Here is a 16485-nt window from a genome sequence, read left to right as displayed (position 1 = left end):
GCGCACTCTGGAATAAGTGAGATCCCGCATTCTGTGAGTTGGGTGTTCACTGGAGTTTGAGAGCCCGAGATCTGACTGTTCCGCAGGCATATTCGAAAAGAAACAGGCGTCTTTCGAGGAGCTGACTTCGTCTTATGCATTTGCCACCAAATACTTACCATCATCATCATGTTTCTGCTCGCTCATCACTACCAGTACCTCACCCATGTACTCTCCGTCTGGGGAGCTCGCATTAGTGAGCTACAATCTCTATTACGTGACTACCCAATTATTCCCCGCTGCTTTTCCGCTGATGTTCAGAACCACTGAGCCTCGTCGAGACATGCCTGCTTGACTGCTTCAATCTCGCCTTGCTATGGTTCGTACACTGTGCGTCCAATCATGTAAAACAGCCCCAGGACCATACCACGGCCAAGTTGCCAACAGGATGGAGGTAAATGCATAGAACTGACAATCCTCAATTATCTAACAACAAACGGTACTGTTTGTGGTATTTGTATTTCTACAGAATGTATTGCATGGACCTGGCAAGGGGCACGAATAAGGAAAGGATACGAGGAGCAAGGTTGTTGCGCAATGTGAGAGATGTCTTGCACGTCCATACGAGACCTCAGCAAACTGCAAACTGTGGGGTACCTGGAATGAATGAGATGTCTCTTTCTGGGAGTTGTGCCTGCAACAGCGTTTGAGAGTTTGAGACCTCACCCCGTCAGAAGCGCTCCACACTATGTATAAGATTGATGCGCTTGTATGCGCATCAGATGCAGTTACCACACGAAAACTGATTGCCTCCTTCACACGCGGTACATCGGACTCTAGATTGAGCGCCGCGTATGGACGAAAGGTCCCAACACCCCGAAATCTCTGCCAGAGCAAACAATGTTGGCGCGATGCCTGGCTTCTCCATCGAGTCGTTTGCAGCGACTAATGCTTTCTGCAAAGCCGGTTGAGCACGCCTGGCATCATCCACGGCTGAAACCTCTTGTGCGACAGAGTTCCCTTCAGCCGTTGTGTTCAGACACCTTGAGAAACTATTTCAGATCATATTGGATATGGCTGAGCTACCAAAGATATTTTGGCCGTTGGATGCCACACCTCATGCCACTGCCTCTAGAAGGTCACCGAGAAAAGCTTAAAGGGTGCCGGGTCGGTACCGAGCACTGGCTCAGCATCTGTCAGGGTCAGGTACATACCACTGCCCGTCTCTTGGACCCAATACGTGCCGACACTTTCAGCCGCATGGGTGATATTCCATGTGCCGGCTCTGCTCACATCGGTCAAGCCGAGAGCGGAAGTAATGTACTGGCCGGCAGGCGTAGAGATCTTGAAGACGGTCGCAGTGGCCATCGTGGAGTCAATGGCGTGGATAATCCACCTTTGGCTTGGGTCGGTCTGCTTCCGAGGCTGAGAGGACGAGACAGCTAGAGCTCCAGCGCAGTCTGCTAGAGCGAGGGAAGCGGACTCGAAGACGAGGTAGCGACCCTCAGTGATGGAACCGCGAACAGAGCGAAAGCCAGCCTCAACAGCGAGTTCGATGGTGGCGTTCTGCTTGCCGTACGGAACCTGAGCATGGATAGAACCCGCGTACTTGAATTCGCAGAATTCGGCCTGATTGGAAGCAAGAAAGATGAGCAATATCCAAGGCAGCTATATATACACGCCACGTACACCGTAAAGCAGGCCAGTGAGAGCATCCTGGTAAGGCGTTTCTCCCTCGGGGAGAGTGTAGTACGATGGATCGATCTGCGCATACAAGTCTGTGAGTTATATCTCCTAACTTACACTGCTACTAAACAGACCGTGCTGAAGTCGAACATGGCCGTCAGGTCGGACATGTGCTCCCTCCTCCACGTATTGATCTCAGCTGACTTGAAGTCGATACCCTTGGCAGCCAAGAACTTCTCAACAAACATGATTTGAGATGCTGAAAAGAGTGATAAGTCATTGAGAGGTACACGAAGGGAAGTCAAGCACGAACTGTGATCCGCAGGCTCAGTGAAGACCTGCATCAACAGGTCAGAACAACCGGTGAACGGGGGGGCAACGACACGCACGTTGCCACCACGGCTGTAGGGAGAGATAGCATAGAACGGCAGCCGGAAGCCGGGACCAGAGAACGTCGATGTGTTGGTGAACGGATTCTAAGCAGGCTCCCTCAGGGGTATGAACAGGGTAATTGTCATCAGACAGAGCTCACGTTGATCCACTCTCCGGGGGTACCTTCAGGCCTGAAATGAGCGTTATCAGCAGCGGTCGTACCACGAGATCACAACGACATACGAATGGAAAGGTATGACGTGGTCTGCCCAGCCTCCGGTCTCATCTGTCGAAGTGGAAGTAAGACTGCCACCGGCTTGGGAGACGCTGTGACTTGCGTACCGAAGGAGATTATCAGGATCGTCTTGTTGTACTTTGGGGAGTTTTGGACGGCATTGATGACTTCCTTTTGTAGCCAAGCACCCTGGCCTGTAGATCGAATCTTTAGATGCCTGTTTGAATGGGACGTAGTATGAACGTACGGGGAGTGTACGGAGGGTGCTCAGAGAGCTCGGCAGGCCCAATAATCCACGATACCGTGGGGAGAGTGCCCGCGGCGGCATCGGCCTTGAAGTGGTCAAGCCCACCAGACCAGGCACCGCTTCCGGTCCAGTCCATGGTCATACCTACGTCATCAGCGTTTAAGTCTCAGCTCTACAGGTCACGAGGTAGTTTGCCGTACTGCGGATGACGAGATCGTTGACTGTGTCATTAACCGTGTTGCTGGAGTCCCAGATGTACCGGGCAAAGCTGGTCAGGCCGTTGTCACCAAAGCTGTGCACACACCGTCAGCTCTGCAGGGACGGAAGGACTTGTAAGAGACGCACTTATCACAGGCCTGGTACACCCAGTAGGAGACGTTGAGGTCTTGAAGATACTCGTTAACTAACCGAAATCACTTCGTATTCATTGAAGTAGAAGTTGAACAAACCGGTCCGCCAATCGAACGGGAAGCAACTGATATTCTGGTAACTTTCGTTGAGCGGCAAATAGAATATCTAAGCCGCACTGAAGGGAAACAAGTGCAGGCGGCTCACGTATTCACAGTCGCTCCCGTCAGGTAGTTCTCCAGGCTCAGTGTGTCACACCCGGGCGTGACATTGTTATCTAAGATACCATTAGCTCCATCGGTGACTGACGTCGAGTCTTACCTAGTACAGGTCCTTGGGTAGAGTTGACATTGCCACCAGGGATGCTGAAACGGGATCAGGACGGGTGGGCGCCGAAGCACAAATAAGCGCGCACTTGATGCTGCCAGACTGCCATAAGACACGGTTGGGATTGGTAGACTAGAGAATCACACGGGATGTGAGTAGATGTCGTAAGTGTGATGTGATGCAGGAAAAGTGTCGAGTTGTGGTACAGGCGATGGAACGATACGTACTGCAACGACGCCTTGCTGGTACATGTCTCCAACAGTCCATGCATCAGTGATGGCAAACTGGATGGGGATATCCTGGCGCTTGAAGTAGGCAAGGGATTGGGGAGTGTTCTGGAGTGCCCAGAGATCCTATGGTACGCGTCAGACAGGGGAGAGACAGAAAGGAAGGTAAACACACGTTGGAACCGTTGCCGAAGGCAGCATGGTTGGAGCCAAATCCGTTGGAACCGGCGTCCATGCATTGAGTCCCGTTGAGGAACTCGCCACCCTGTGCGTTGATGTACCAGGGGAGCAAGTAATCGGTGGCATTGCTGAGAGAGGCGTTGACTTGTTGGTAGAACACGCTCCTTCCGTTGGCATTGATCTGGGCGCTGATGGGGAAAACAAAGATATCAATGCTCAGCAATGAACTGAAGGGTGAGAAGGAAGGGAAGGGCACTTGGGATCAGCGAAGCCACGGACACCGTAGAGGGTACCAAAGTAGTGATCGAACGCGCGATTCTCTTGCATGAAGAGGACGACATGATCGATGTCGGCCAGACTGGCGCCGAGTGCGGCAACGGAGAAGAAGGCAACGATGGAAAGCAGAAAAGAAATCATGACGACGGACAGTTACTGCTGAGGCAGAGATGTCTTCTGAACCCAGGGGCAAATCCCAGCTGTAAACCGTAGTCTTTATAGTCCACATGGGCAGTACTATTCACGGTGTCTAAGTAGTGTGCGTATGCTTCATTTCCCAGACTAAGTATATACAAGTTGAGCAGCAAAGCATGAGGTACAGAAGGCAGAGGGCCAAGGCACACCGAGGTGGCGAGCCAGCAGAGCAGGAAAGAGAAGAGAAAGGGATGTTGGCGGAGAAGAGAGAAGGTCGAACGTGCGGACTGCGAGCGATGAAACCTGCCCAAAAAGGCAGGTGTACACATGGCAGTTGCTTCCGCTGCGAGTCGGAAATTTTACGTGTTCACGTGCACCTTCCTCCGCATAGCCTCAACATCATTTCATGTCTTACAGCGTTGCTTCTCCCGCCCTTCCGACTCTAACCCGGTGCGTTATTCTTGTGGCAAACAATAACTCTAGCTTGAAATGTAGAGCACGTTTAACAATCTCCGCGTGCTATCAATCATTGACATCGGGCATCCGCAACCCAAACACCAAGACGATGATGACTGGACGGCGCCGTACTCCGGACTACCAGTGCACCGAAATAACTTGAATTCGACTGGAAGAGTATAATAAATACAACTCGGACCGTTCTCAGTCCGCACATTATGGTGCACCAACAAGGTAGCGTTTAAGTCACGCCCAAAACATGGTTCCAGCCTTAGAGTTCCAACAAACGTCCTCCCACGCTTTATGACCTGGCGCCTCCCCCCCCTCGCTGGCATACTTCTGCTCTGCGTCATATCTCTCGCAAAACTCATCCCTCTCGACCTGCCCTGGAATCCCTTCGTATCATTCATCTCCGATCCGAACGCTCGATATTATCTGTCGCCGTCTGCCCACACGTTTCGACAACCCCAAGCCCGCTACTACACCTTCCAGGTTGCAGAGGATGTCGGGTAGCCTGACCGTGTCGAGAAGCGCATTTTCACAATTGATGGTGCGTGTCTTTGGCTTGCATTCCTCCTTTTGTTTTCTTCCTCATCCCCTTGTACAGGCCTCTTCCCCGGACCAACAATTGAACTTCGTTACTCTGACACCCTGTCCCTCATCGTCAAGAAGGGAGTCTCCATCCACTTTCACGGTTGCGACACGAATACGATGCGCTGCCGTCAGATGAGCATGTCGTCGCGCTTGCTGATCCGGCTGTACACGTAGCGGGTCGCAGGATGCCGCCATCGGTGTGACGCAGTGTCCCATCCCGCCCGACGGAACCTACACGTACTTCAAGAGTGCCGACGAACAGCATGGGACGTTCTGGTACCATTCGCATCACTCAGCTCAACGGGCCGGTGCTTCAGGGGCATCTCATTCCCAGCACTTTTGCTTATCGTACTGCCTAGATGGCCTCTTCGGAGCGCTAATCGTTCACCTGCCATTGGATAGTCTAAGGATACGTGAAGACCCTCGCCGCCGACCCCGCCTTCTCTCTCGTTCTTTTCGACGCATTGTCTGTTCGCGCTTCAAACACGCAAGATGCGATAGACTGCGATGAAGACGTCGTCGTCATAATCGGAGACCAGTACCATCGCTCGGGCGAAGAGGTCTTCCACTGGTGCTGGTCGCGCTAATCGGCTGGTCTCGAGGTGTGATGCGTCCATCACCATTGCTCTTCCCTCTCGTCGCTGATTTCCAGTACGTGCTCAACAACGCGCTGATCAAAAACAGAAGGCCCTTGACTGTCCGCGTTGCATGCGGAAGATCAGGTGCGACACTTCTCTAGTCACAGGACCGACTTGCGTCTTCTCCCCTACCAAGACGTACAAGTTGCCCCCCATCAACAGTGGATCTCTCGCGATGACCCACATCTCCATCGACGCTCACGATATGGTTGGAGTCAAAGCCGTTGAGATGGCCGTGGTGCCTGCAAGTGTGCCCCAGGTGCCAGTTGCGCCAGCACAGTGGTACGCCCTCGCACTGCGGCACGTTGGACCCAGAGCAGAGCTAGCGGAGGGTGCATCTTCCTGGTTGCGACACAGGCTAGACCAAGAGTGTGTTCTTTGTCTACTATCATCGATTTCATCTCCTAACGTTCGCTCGATAGCTGCTTCAAGTATCCGTTCGTACGCACTCCTACAACCTCCGAGCCACTGTCATCATGATGCGATCAGGAATGCTGCTGTCGACCTTGAGCCGACCGGCGTGGTTACCTACCTCAAGATCCCGTCTCGGGCACCGAAGCCCTTGGTTCCCTTTTCAGGGAATTCATCTCTGCAGCATTTACGCCACCGCCAGACCCTCCATTTCTCCCTGTATTCTACACCCTCGGCCGAGACTTGGTCCGATTCGTCAATCGCTTCCAGCAATCCAACGAACACGGGACTGGTATTCGCAGAGTAAACATGACCCTTGCACCCCTTCAGTCGCTCAGCGTTAACTTTCAACCTATCGAGAGCTAGGTGCAGGCAGGCTGCGGGGAACGCTACAATCCGATGACAGGGCGGTCCATGGTATTGTACCTTGGGACGCTGGACGCTGTAACCTGAGATAGATCTAGCAACATGATGGTAGACTGCACACGTTCCCAACCGAATTGGTGCTAGGATTAGACAACGAAATGCAGGACGTGCATAGCAGGGAGATCAGGCGTCGCTTCGGCGTTGGAGGACGTCGATGGTCAGGCAAACATGCGTGCCGCACAGCATCAAACCTTGAGCTATGAATCTTGTCATACAGATGAAGCTACTAGATCAGAAAGAGCAGGATTTGGCTCTTGCTCAGGGTATCACGGCCGATATCCCATCTTATTGCCGTGACGTACAGCTGCTTTATTAATAAAACGACCAGATGATTATGGACAGCATTACCAATAATTCCTCACACGCCAATGCAGATCCATTGATCATCCCATCTCCAGATCAAGAGGCTACTGCACAAGGCTTGAAGTGAGCTGAGGTCCAGTCTTTTGGTGTGGAACCCTCCACTGACGATCACACTAGGAGTGATCCAACCCTGGCACCTGAATCCACCCCGAATCCTACCTCACCACAGGATGACATCGAAGAATCGAGATATCCACTAGTACGTGGGCAAACCGGCTTGTTGTTTCCCTGGCGAACCCTCACAGGCGAGCTGGGCGTCGCAAAGTCTCCTCTCCCGGATGAGCCAGGCTGCCAGGAGGGCATATTACGTGAAATCCAATGCTACAAAACCTTGGATGCCATGCCTGACTGCTTCTGCGTCATGCGTCCACTGGGAGACGACATGAACATTTTCACCCTGTACCTGCCTTACATGAAGAACCGTGATCTCTATACCTACTTCTGGCTTCATGGCGAGGCGGTCACGGATGATCAGGTGCGCCCAGGTTGCATGGGCCATCACAGCGATACACGCCTGGGACGTCATCCACGCCGATCTCCACCCCGGTAATATACTCGTCGATTCGGCTTTGAACGTCAAGTTGTCAGACTTCGAGTGGGCATCCTTTCCTGACAACTACCTCGGAACAGCCTCTGTCGGTCCTCAATTGTCCATCAAGGACTTTCGCAACCCGGTATGGGATCGAAAGGAGTTCATTCAGGTGGACATATACTGTCTCGGCAGTCTCATGTATTGGATCCTGACAGGGCATGCTCCATTCGAAGGCGTCGAAGGCTATGAAACGCCTGCCGACTTCCTGCGATCATACGAGGCGGGTATATTTCCAGACACATCGGATGCCGCTAGGCAGCCTCATCCTGGACATTTGGGAAGGGAAGGTTCGAGATGCGGGGGAGATACATCACCGAATAGCTGCTCACATTTCACTTCCCTCTGACTTATAGAACCCAGGTGCCAGCTTTTCTCCTTTTTTTCGTGCGTGTTATAATAGCTGTCCCGTGGGAATCTCAATACTTCCTTTGAATCATCGTGATTCTTTACCATACCCCGTGCCGTGAGAGTTGCGAAAAGGGGATGAGAGGGAAGTTCTATTCCACTTCAACTGGAGAAGCTATAGCTCTATCCTCTTTTTGAAGCTGCGAATCATTGTGGACGAGAGAGGACGCGCAGCTGCAGGGTCACGGGTTACTTGTCAATGGTAGCTGGAGAAGTGTTCAGGGAAGCCTCGGCGCTGATTTACGCGGCGATTTGTGTCCCTTCTCCGGTCGAGCCACTCCTCCCATTGACACTTCCTCCCGCTTTCTTCTCAGCCGCATCTTTCTTGCGGCAGGCGGGGCACTTCCCTCTACGGGCGACCGCGCCGGCAGAGCTGGCGATGTTGTTCACTTGTACGGAACGTACCGTAGTCGCAGTGCATTTGTTTCGGCATGTCGGGTCTAGGACGAAGATATCCCCCTCCGGTAAGTGATGGTTGCACGTGTATCTCTTCAGCATTCCAGTCAGAACGAAACAGTCCCAAGGCCGACTGAGAAAAGAATACGTCGGGAGCTCACGGTGGGTCACCCATTAAGTGTCAGAGCTGTATGTAGCAGCCGAGTGGACTGAATGGGGACGGAAAGTGGATGAGTGGAAAGCGGGAGGTGCGGATGTGGGTGCCAGGTGCGTGGTTGGTATATCGGGAGGACGGCTGTTTGAACACGAACATGAGCGCATTGGACAGGGGCAGAATACGAGGACGGGCGTACCTCGGTGATTGAGCACGTGAAGCAGGCAAGCTGGGGTGGTTGGGAAGGCCTGTACTCGGCCTTATGTACCGTATCCGCCAAATTCAACGACGACGCAAAGGTCAGCCCGACCCTTTCCCGCCCACCATATGCACCAAAAGCGTGGGTTTGTTCGTGTCGCTCTTGTTGCCCAGCCCTGTTCATACGGCATAAATACAGGCTTAGCGTCTGCATTGTCCCCTCCATCAAACTCCATACGATGCCTAGGGCTTTAGGGTTACAAATCTCGCTGGCCAAGCGTTTGCTGTAACATCTCCACAAGAACTTGTCGTGCCGTCGGAAGGAAAGTCGGGTCTACATCCTGTTGCGGTTTGGCTGAGTATCATAGGATGAATCAGAGACGAGCATTGTACATCCACCCACCATTTTATGCCAGTCTTGGAACACCACTAGCAGGTATCTCCAAGCCTCCTCTTCCGTGTCTTGGATGAGTGTGAGCATTTTCTGCAGCTTCTGTCGAATGTCCCCAGGTTTGAAAGCAGATAGAGCAGCAAATTTGAAAGACCAGATACATCCCAATCCGTCCTTGAATCCTTTCATGCCATCCTCCACACCATAAGCTGAGACCGTAGTGTGGAATGTGAAGAACAGTAACAGTACAGACAGCTTCCATATCGGCTCTGAGACTGAAAGTGTCCAGGTTGGTGACCGGCACAAGTGGATTGTAACCACTGTTGGAAACAGGTGAGTGACGAGAAGCACGCGGTAAGGTGAGCTTGCCTTCGGAGGGAGAGACAGGCACATGGAACAACTTCCTCACGTCAATTGGAAGCTCTTCAGGCGACTGTGTGCTTGCAATAGTTCGGGAATTTGCTCGCCGCCTCTTGGGCCCTGCCTGCTCCAACTGAGGCTCAGGAACATCTTGAAGCCTTCGTTTGTTGCCGGCACGAGCGAGGGAGCACGGGATGGTAGGTCCGCTCAGCGCCAATAATAAGGAGTAGGGTTGCGAGCAATGCTGCCCCTGAATGATCCCCATCTGGTTAAGACAGGAGAAGTCATCCATTGTGGCGACAATGATGAAGGCAGCCTTCGGATGTATACCCGTCAGCAATGCCTGGATCTTGGGCCCGGTCATAACGTCGAACGGGCAGCTCTGGGTTTGCGCATTGCGCTCTCCCATGAATAACCTGTCCAAAGTCACACGCAATGTTTCTGGCTCGCTCGCCTTCCGACGGCGATAGCCTGGATCCATGCAGCTGCAAATCACGTTCCCTTGTTGCAATTCTCGGGCCACGCTATCCACCATGCTTGGTAGGTGGTTCAAGCCTGAAACAAAATCAATGGGATATCGTTGTCCGGGAGTCCGGAGGACCTCACCTTCGAAGAAACGTCTTGCCTGCCCCTTGAACGCCAGAGCAGGTGGCCCAGGGTAACAGGTGTCTGCCAAGTCAACTGTGACGTGGACTTGATACCTTCGCATCTTCGTACGAAGAGATGCCGTGAACAAATGGAGCAGCTTGTGAATAGATGAAGGATTGGCGCGCCCTTTGAAATCTGGTAGATAATACTGAATCTCTATTGCGCAATGAGTATCACATGGCTGTGGCAGCATTGCCATAGACACCTGCAACAAATGTGTTTCAGTGCCTCCAGTATTTCAAATGCATTCTTACATCGATGCCAGCCAGTCTTCGTTCTGAGGTCTGTGGTTGGGATAGGACGATTGGCACATCCTCAAGGCTCAAGAGTACAAATGACCCCACAGCTGTTTGGACGTCAATAAGACCTGACTGATCCTCTGGGTAAGCAGCACCATCAGCAACGCTTTCTGTTGTGGGTTTAAGAGCCCACTCACTTGAAAAGGCCACAATCATCGAATGAGGCCTGTACTGGTGACTAGATAGCTGCACTAACGCGCGGAGCGCCGACTCTTGAACGGAATGATCGGCGCTCATCCATCTCGTACGCAACGGTTCCCCTAATCCGTGACGTGGTAGCTTTCGCCCAAAACCTGCAATGATGTCATGTGGTGTGTCTAAGGTTGGTTGGTCCGTGAGATACTCTCCATCAATTTCGTCTAAGACCTGGAGAATCGCTGGAGTTGTGACCGATGCTGCAAAGGTTTCCACACGATTGGCAAAAGTTTTCAGGACTGAGGAGACACATGCAGGCGGGATCTGCATTTCGAAGGTGGTGTAATAGCCGTTTACACTTCCGTTGATGGATGCGCCGAACTTTTTGAAGAGAACCTGTTGCAACCGACTGGGATTCAAACACAAATTGCTTGGGGGATGAGTGAAATACTACCTCGGTGAGCGTCAGACCATCTTCCATCACACCCTGAACTCGTTGTTCAAATATTTATGCAGCAAGAAGAGGGTCGGTCACACATTGAGGAGAAGATGTTCCAGACAGTGCGCTGCCTCCCTCCCTATACAAGGAATTTCCTGCAAACGAAATTCAGACTCAGCCCGAGTAGGAAATGCATCATATTACCTCGACGGAGTTAACGCCGAAAGGAACCACCGCCTTCACCAACGTAAATCTACGAGGAGTTAGCTTGTGCTCTGAAGTATACCAACCGTCAGCTACGGACTTGCTGTCATAAATCTCAGACGGAGGGCCAATCGTGAGCTGAACGCCGTTTGGAAGTGTTTGAAAGGAGGCAGGGGAGCAGGACATGGCTGCTTTAGTTTGTCAGTCAGACGCCACCAACTATATTGAGACCCTATAGTGTCTGTGTAGAAGTCATAGCGAGTCGCGTGGTGAGAAGCATTAAACGTGCCTCCTGTAATCTATTCCGCCGGACGCGGGATCTATTGCAGATCATCGAACGTGTTGTTTATCTGATTAATTGCTTGTTCACCTCTTTCAGGTGAGCCATCACTGTGCCCATGTGCAGGCTAAAGACTATCTATCCCATTCCTATGACGCCACGTTCGTCCTTCTCTCATTCTTCACCTTAAAAGGGACTTTAAAAGAGGGGTGCCCAGACAAACAATCCCAGTCGATCACATTAAACCAAAATGAAGCCCGCTTTTGCTCTCTCTGCAACAGGACTCATCGCCTCAGCACTTGCTAACGATCTCGTATCTGACATCAGCGTCATCTCGGGCTACTGGGGCCGTGAGTCACTTTTCACCCACAAACCAACATTCCTCCGCTAACCACGTGCTGCCCCATTTCAGAGATCAGGCCGTACGCCGATAACGAGCCCGGACACTTTGGCGTCGAAGCACTCGGTCTGCCCAACGGATGTGGTATTGAGCAGGTTCACCAGCTCCAGCGGCACGGTGCCCGTTACCCTACCAGCGCAACAGAGGATGGTGTTGATGATCAAGGTTTTGCCGCCAAGGTTCGCATGTTCCCCCGTTCTTGGTCATAATTCCTTACCTATGAATAGGTATCAACTTTCCTCGCTGCCGGGGGGAAGTTCACTGGTCCTCTGAGCTTCCTCTCCGGATACCAGCAGGAGATCGATTCCTCCGGTCTACTGGTTGAGACTGGTGCTGCCCAGCTCTTCACCTCGTAAGGATTTCTTCTATATGAAGACACCCGCCCTAAATCCTCACAGGGGAACCCAGTTCTGGAAGTAAGAGTATCATTTCTGCTCCCACGTACTTGATCTTACGCTGTGCTTAGTCTGTACGGCCGCCTCCTCTACGGCGCCAAGGCGGGCCAGCCGTACTACAATGCCTCCAACTCGGACGGGACTGCTCGTACCAAGCCCGTGCTGCGTACCACTTCCCAGGCCCGTATTTTCCAGTCGGCCATCTTCTGGGCACAGGGCTTCTTCGGCTATCAGACCAATGTTTCGGACCTCTATGACTTGGTCGTTATCCCCGAGGGTGGCACGGAGAACAACACCCTCGCATCCTACGACTCTTGCTTCAACGATGATCTTGCTCGTACGTCATTGACGGTTGGTGTACACACATTCTGATTGTTTGCAGCTCTTGGAATTCTTGTTTGTGCTGCATATGCCGCTTCGAAACGAGGATCTGACGAGAATCTGCTATACAGGGCGACAACGACGTCTTCACTTACATTCCACTCTACCTCCAGGATGCCACTGCCCGCCTGCAGCAGTACGTCGACGGTGAAAACTTCACGCTCACTGTCAACGACACCTACTCGATGCAGTCCATCTGCGCATACGAGTATAACTCACTCGGCTCGTCTGACTTCTGCGGTCTTTTCACCCTTGACGAATGGAAGGGCTTTGAGTACACCCTCGACCTGGAGTACTACTGTACGTCTTTGTGTGTAATAAACAAGATATGCTGACTGTGCAACAGATGACTACTCTTGTACGAGCCTATCGCGTTGAACTGAGCATCGTCTGATAAAGATTCTTAGATGGCAACCCTACCGGCCGTGCTCAGGGTCTTGGTTACCTCGAGGAGCTCCTTGCACGCTTGCAGAAGCAGTTCATTACTTCGTCCGACTCGAGCGTGAACTCAACTCTCGACAACAACGGCGCGACGTTCCCTCTCGGTCAGCCGTTCTACCTCGATACCTCGCACGATGACATCATCGTATGTGCACGTCGTTTCTGCTCTCCCTCCTCCTTCTGACCTGCGGATTAGATCTCCGTCCTCACCGCTATGAGCCTGGACTACCTCAAGCCCGCGCTCCCGCTCGACGTCTTCCCTCCTCCTGAGGACCGCACCTTTGTTCTCTCCCACCTTACTCCATTCGGCGGCAGGCTCACAACTGAGGTCATCGGCTGTGCTTCGGCCAACCCTACTGCCAAGCAGTATCCGGAGACGACTTACAAGATCTACACCAACGGGTACGATCCTACCAAGGCGCCAAACAAGTTCATCCGGTGAGTATCTCCCTGCTTTTCCGGAGCAATGAATATCTCACATCCGCGCAGGATGCGCCTGAACCAAGGTGTTCTGCCCCTCAACACCATTCGTGGGGGTTTCTGCACCCGTGAGGATGGACTCTGCTCGTTGTGTGACTTCCTCGCCAGCCAGACGAACATGACCCAGCTTGCGAACTGTACGTGCATTCCCTTCATATTCATGATTCACCCCTGACCTTGCCAAGACCAATACTCGTGCTTCGCGAACCAGAGCGAGGTCCTCGCTAACTTCAATTGGGATGGATCCTCGTTCCCCCAGTAAGCGGATGGGGACTTGTCGATTTTGTGGACCCCTCAGTACAAAATAAATTGTAAATGAATCGATGCTGACTGCGTCTAACGAAAAGGTGGTTCTAAATTACAATATTACCAACTGGTAGTAAATAATGCGAAGGTTTCATCGAAGAGGCGAGATTCGGACGTTTTGGCGAATCGAACGCAGTTTCCGGTGAAAACCCTATAAAAGTCCCAAGACCGCGAGTACAGGCATACATCTTCGACCAGAAGCTTACGGTCCCGTTTCGCCGAATTCCCGACAGCACAGCGTCTAGCACCACTGCGGCCTTTGTTGCGTCAGCTGTCGGATCGCCGTCACATAATAGTACTAGTGCTGTTTTCGGTTGCAAGATGATAACATAACATGGTGTTAGAGCGAGTCCGTTCTTTGGAGGACATTCTTCACCAAAGTAAACGATTTCGACGTCTTTCCACGGAGAATATTATGCTGAATACGTGTCTACCGTTCAAGACCTTCAGTAGGAGGGCATTCTGCGTGGAAGCAGCCGATTTCCACGTCCTTCCAATTTTTATACAATCTACATACGTCATCGAAGAATTTAGAGAAACTTTGAAGATCAGACGTGACAACGGAATAATGACTTGAGAGGCGGGAGACTTCGCCGACCTGGCTGCAATCGTCGATTTCGAAAAGCCGAGGCACTGGATCAGGTGATAGCTTCGTCCACGCTTCCTTAAATTCTTCTACCACGTCGGGCCTGTGAGCTACGCGGAATAGATAGTTCGGTCCAATGAAAGCGAGCTCCCAGTCGATGAGCGCCATAATCTTTACACCCCCGCCTCCGTCCCGACGCACCAAGATATTTGAGGTTTGAAAGTCAGGATGTATGAGGGCTAACCGCGAGGAGCCGAGTTGTTGAAAGTGCTCCGATGTAGCCAACCATCGCTGGAGATCTTTGTAGCAATTGAGAGCGAAGGAAATTTGGTTGGTGGTAAATTTCGGCAACTTCAGTTGACAGATTGAGGTTTGTGGTGAATGGAGCCGTTCAATCTGCGTGTCAATGAGGGAGTAGTACCACGCTTGCACAGAGGAAGACACAGGTGCGCTGAATGGCGGCATGAACCACTGCATTTCACTTCCCCAGGATTTGATTTCGTACGTCGAGCCGCAGGGATATAACGCGCCGATCTCTTTGAACGTGATGTTGTTCCACTCTTTCGTGATCTGGCTTAGACATTCCCCAAATGAGTGAAGCTCTTCGAGAGTAAGGCTACGGAGCCAGACTGGCTCGGCGTCGATCTACCTGATTTAAACCCCTGAGTGTGACCGGCACGCCCGTGCTTACCCATTGTTCAACAACGAAAGGAGGCACGCCGTCGTCGCGTTCGACGCTGTATCCATGCACGGTCGGCACAGGGATCTTCGTATGTTCTCCCAAGAAGCGTAAGACGGCGAACTACGTAATCAGCTGAACCGATATCCAGCTGCATAGTGAGGAGACACACCTCGCATGAGACACTGTTGCACATCTCTTGCCAGTCACGTTTTCCTGACTGCCCAAAGGCGTAGTCCGGTCGGCAGACGCGAGCAACCACTGGGGCCCGCTCATCGGATTCCTTGGGTACCATGAAGAAGACCTGGCTCCCAATTTGCTTAGCGGTTCTCCCAAGCGTATTGAACAAAAGTAGGAACGCACCAATTGGCTCCCTCCTGTCGCGAACCATAACGCAGCCGTAAAGTCGTACTTGGCTACCCGGCTCACCGCCTTGATTAAACAGGGAATGTCGATGGACGCCTTTGAGTCCAAGTAAACCTTGCCCACGTGTGGACGCGGATGGGTGATCCATGTCTGTTCGTAGGCGAGGGACCTGTTGAGCATACGAGCGATATCGGAGACCATGGTAGATTTGGGGAGAGCCATAATACTATTCAGGTGAGACAAACGACAACTATGCAAAGCCGATAGAAGTTCACAGGTCACGGAAGTAGAGAACTCTCGTTTAGGTTGCTTCTCCAAAAGGACCACGAAAAAATACCAAAAGGGTTCACACTATTAGATAATACTAAACACATGTAATCATTACTAAGCTAATTGAAACTCTGGAATCCAGTAAAAAATAAACTTTACACCCCCCTTGGGGCAGTGCTGCTTACCTAATCATGGAAGCAAAAGTTCGACTTCTCAAGTGTCTTTTGGACCCTTGTGCCCCAACAAAGTAAATTTATTTCAAGCATTATTCCATTGTTTTAAAGTCTAATAATCAATACTATTAATGTCAATATTTTCACAAGGACAATAGTGATGAAAATAAAATGATATCAAAATAATTGCATAAGAACTTTGTTTGGTGATTCTGTTTGATCTCCCTTAGTGGCTGTGTACTAGGGTCCAGGAGAATCAAATCAAATGCACCCAAGCCAAGTGGCATAACAATCATAGGGGTCCCGAAGGACTCACTTTTACTGCTGAGCCCGGCACGGAGGCAAACCTGCCTCAATCTTCCCTCATGAAATTGAACCTCGCACTATATATTGGCTTTCCATATTACCCCGAATAATTCTGTGTTTATGAACGCCAGATGCACATCTATGTGGCATGTTTAGCATTTCTGGAAGCAGCTTAGTAAGCAGCATGATGGAATCCCGTGTTTTGCGCGTCCTAAATGGTCTCCTAAATCCTACAGAAAGGCACCCAGTAACTTCACCTCGCTGACCACTCCCATGATGGCGTCTGTACTGTCATCAAGCA

At 51.7% G+C, this 16485-nt stretch overlaps 6 protein-coding genes across 6 annotated transcripts; 4 read left to right on the top strand and 2 right to left on the bottom strand.

Annotated features, from left to right (window-relative positions):
• Positions 1-1110: 1110 nt before the first annotated feature.
• DACRYDRAFT_109205 (phosphoesterase-domain-containing protein) lies at positions 1111-4018 on the bottom strand (the record flags this gene model as incomplete). Its single annotated transcript, XM_040768838.1, has 18 exons — positions 1111-1608; positions 1669-1743; positions 1800-1924; positions 1979-2003; positions 2055-2141; positions 2198-2228; positions 2281-2323; positions 2380-2466; positions 2520-2663; positions 2720-2811; positions 2865-2922; positions 2969-3009; positions 3075-3144; positions 3189-3232; positions 3283-3326; positions 3422-3547; positions 3597-3789; positions 3858-4018. 18 exons carry the CDS (start codon positions 4016-4018, stop codon positions 1111-1113), a joined length of 1944 nt encoding a protein of 647 aa, XP_040627384.1.
• Positions 4019-5243: 1225 nt separating this feature from the next.
• DACRYDRAFT_43850 (multicopper oxidase) lies at positions 5244-5450 on the top strand (the record flags this gene model as incomplete). Its single annotated transcript, XM_040774546.1, has 2 exons — positions 5244-5370; positions 5422-5450. Coding segments are annotated over 2 exons (156 nt in total), but the record flags the coding sequence as incomplete, so codon positions are not given.
• A 425-nt stretch (positions 5451-5875) lies between these two features.
• DACRYDRAFT_89931 (uncharacterized protein) lies at positions 5876-6180 on the top strand (the record flags this gene model as incomplete). The annotated part of the gene is made up of 2 exons (XM_040776940.1): positions 5876-6069; positions 6123-6180. The coding sequence occupies 2 exons, from the start codon at positions 5876-5878 to the stop codon at positions 6178-6180; spliced, it is 252 nt and encodes an 83-aa protein (XP_040627382.1).
• Positions 6181-8902: 2722 nt separating this feature from the next.
• DACRYDRAFT_109203 (uncharacterized protein) lies at positions 8903-11307 on the bottom strand (the record flags this gene model as incomplete). Its single annotated transcript, XM_040768837.1, has 10 exons — positions 8903-8986; positions 9049-9231; positions 9290-9951; positions 10003-10249; positions 10299-10423; positions 10481-10874; positions 10933-10965; positions 11016-11072; positions 11122-11170; positions 11222-11307. 10 exons carry the CDS (start codon positions 11305-11307, stop codon positions 8903-8905), a joined length of 1920 nt encoding a protein of 639 aa, XP_040627381.1.
• A 318-nt stretch (positions 11308-11625) lies between these two features.
• Positions 11626-13792, top strand: DACRYDRAFT_23362 (phosphoglycerate mutase-like protein). Its single transcript, XM_040773214.1, has 12 exons — positions 11626-11751; positions 11814-11980; positions 12029-12153; positions 12200-12217; positions 12268-12533; positions 12579-12592; positions 12649-12877; positions 12924-12935; positions 12985-13163; positions 13215-13456; positions 13508-13635; positions 13684-13792. Exons 1-12 carry the CDS (start codon positions 11652-11654, stop codon positions 13758-13760), a joined length of 1557 nt encoding a protein of 518 aa, XP_040627380.1. The 5' UTR covers positions 11626-11651; the 3' UTR covers positions 13761-13792.
• Positions 13793-14110: 318 nt separating this feature from the next.
• Positions 14111-14485, top strand: DACRYDRAFT_23361 (uncharacterized protein; the record flags this gene model as incomplete). Its single annotated transcript, XM_040773213.1, has 1 exon — positions 14111-14485. A coding segment is annotated over exon 1 (238 nt), but the record flags the coding sequence as incomplete, so codon positions are not given.
• Between the last annotated feature and the right edge of the window lie 2000 nt (positions 14486-16485).

This window comes from Dacryopinax primogenitus (genome assembly GCF_000292625.1).
Source record: "Dacryopinax primogenitus strain DJM-731 SS1 chromosome Unknown DACRYscaffold_13, whole genome shotgun sequence".
In the NCBI taxonomy this organism is placed as follows: domain Eukaryota; kingdom Fungi; phylum Basidiomycota; class Dacrymycetes; order Dacrymycetales; family Dacrymycetaceae; genus Dacryopinax; species Dacryopinax primogenitus.
This window is presented reverse-complemented; position numbering and strand designations above follow the sequence as displayed.

What these genes read in the sequence shown, in the direction of transcription:
- DACRYDRAFT_23362 (XM_040773214.1), top strand. Translation starts at nt 11,652, where the DNA reads ATGAAGCCCGCTTTTGCTCTCTCTGCAACAGGACTCATCGCCTCAGCA. An exon ending in CATCTCGGGCTACTGGGGCC is followed by an intron (nt 11,752 to 11,813) that starts GTGAGTCACTTT and finishes GCCCCATTTCAG; the next exon opens with AGATCAGGCCGTACGCCGAT. An exon ending in ATCAAGGTTTTGCCGCCAAG is followed by an intron (nt 11,981 to 12,028) that starts GTTCGCATGTTC and finishes ACCTATGAATAG; the next exon opens with GTATCAACTTTCCTCGCTGC.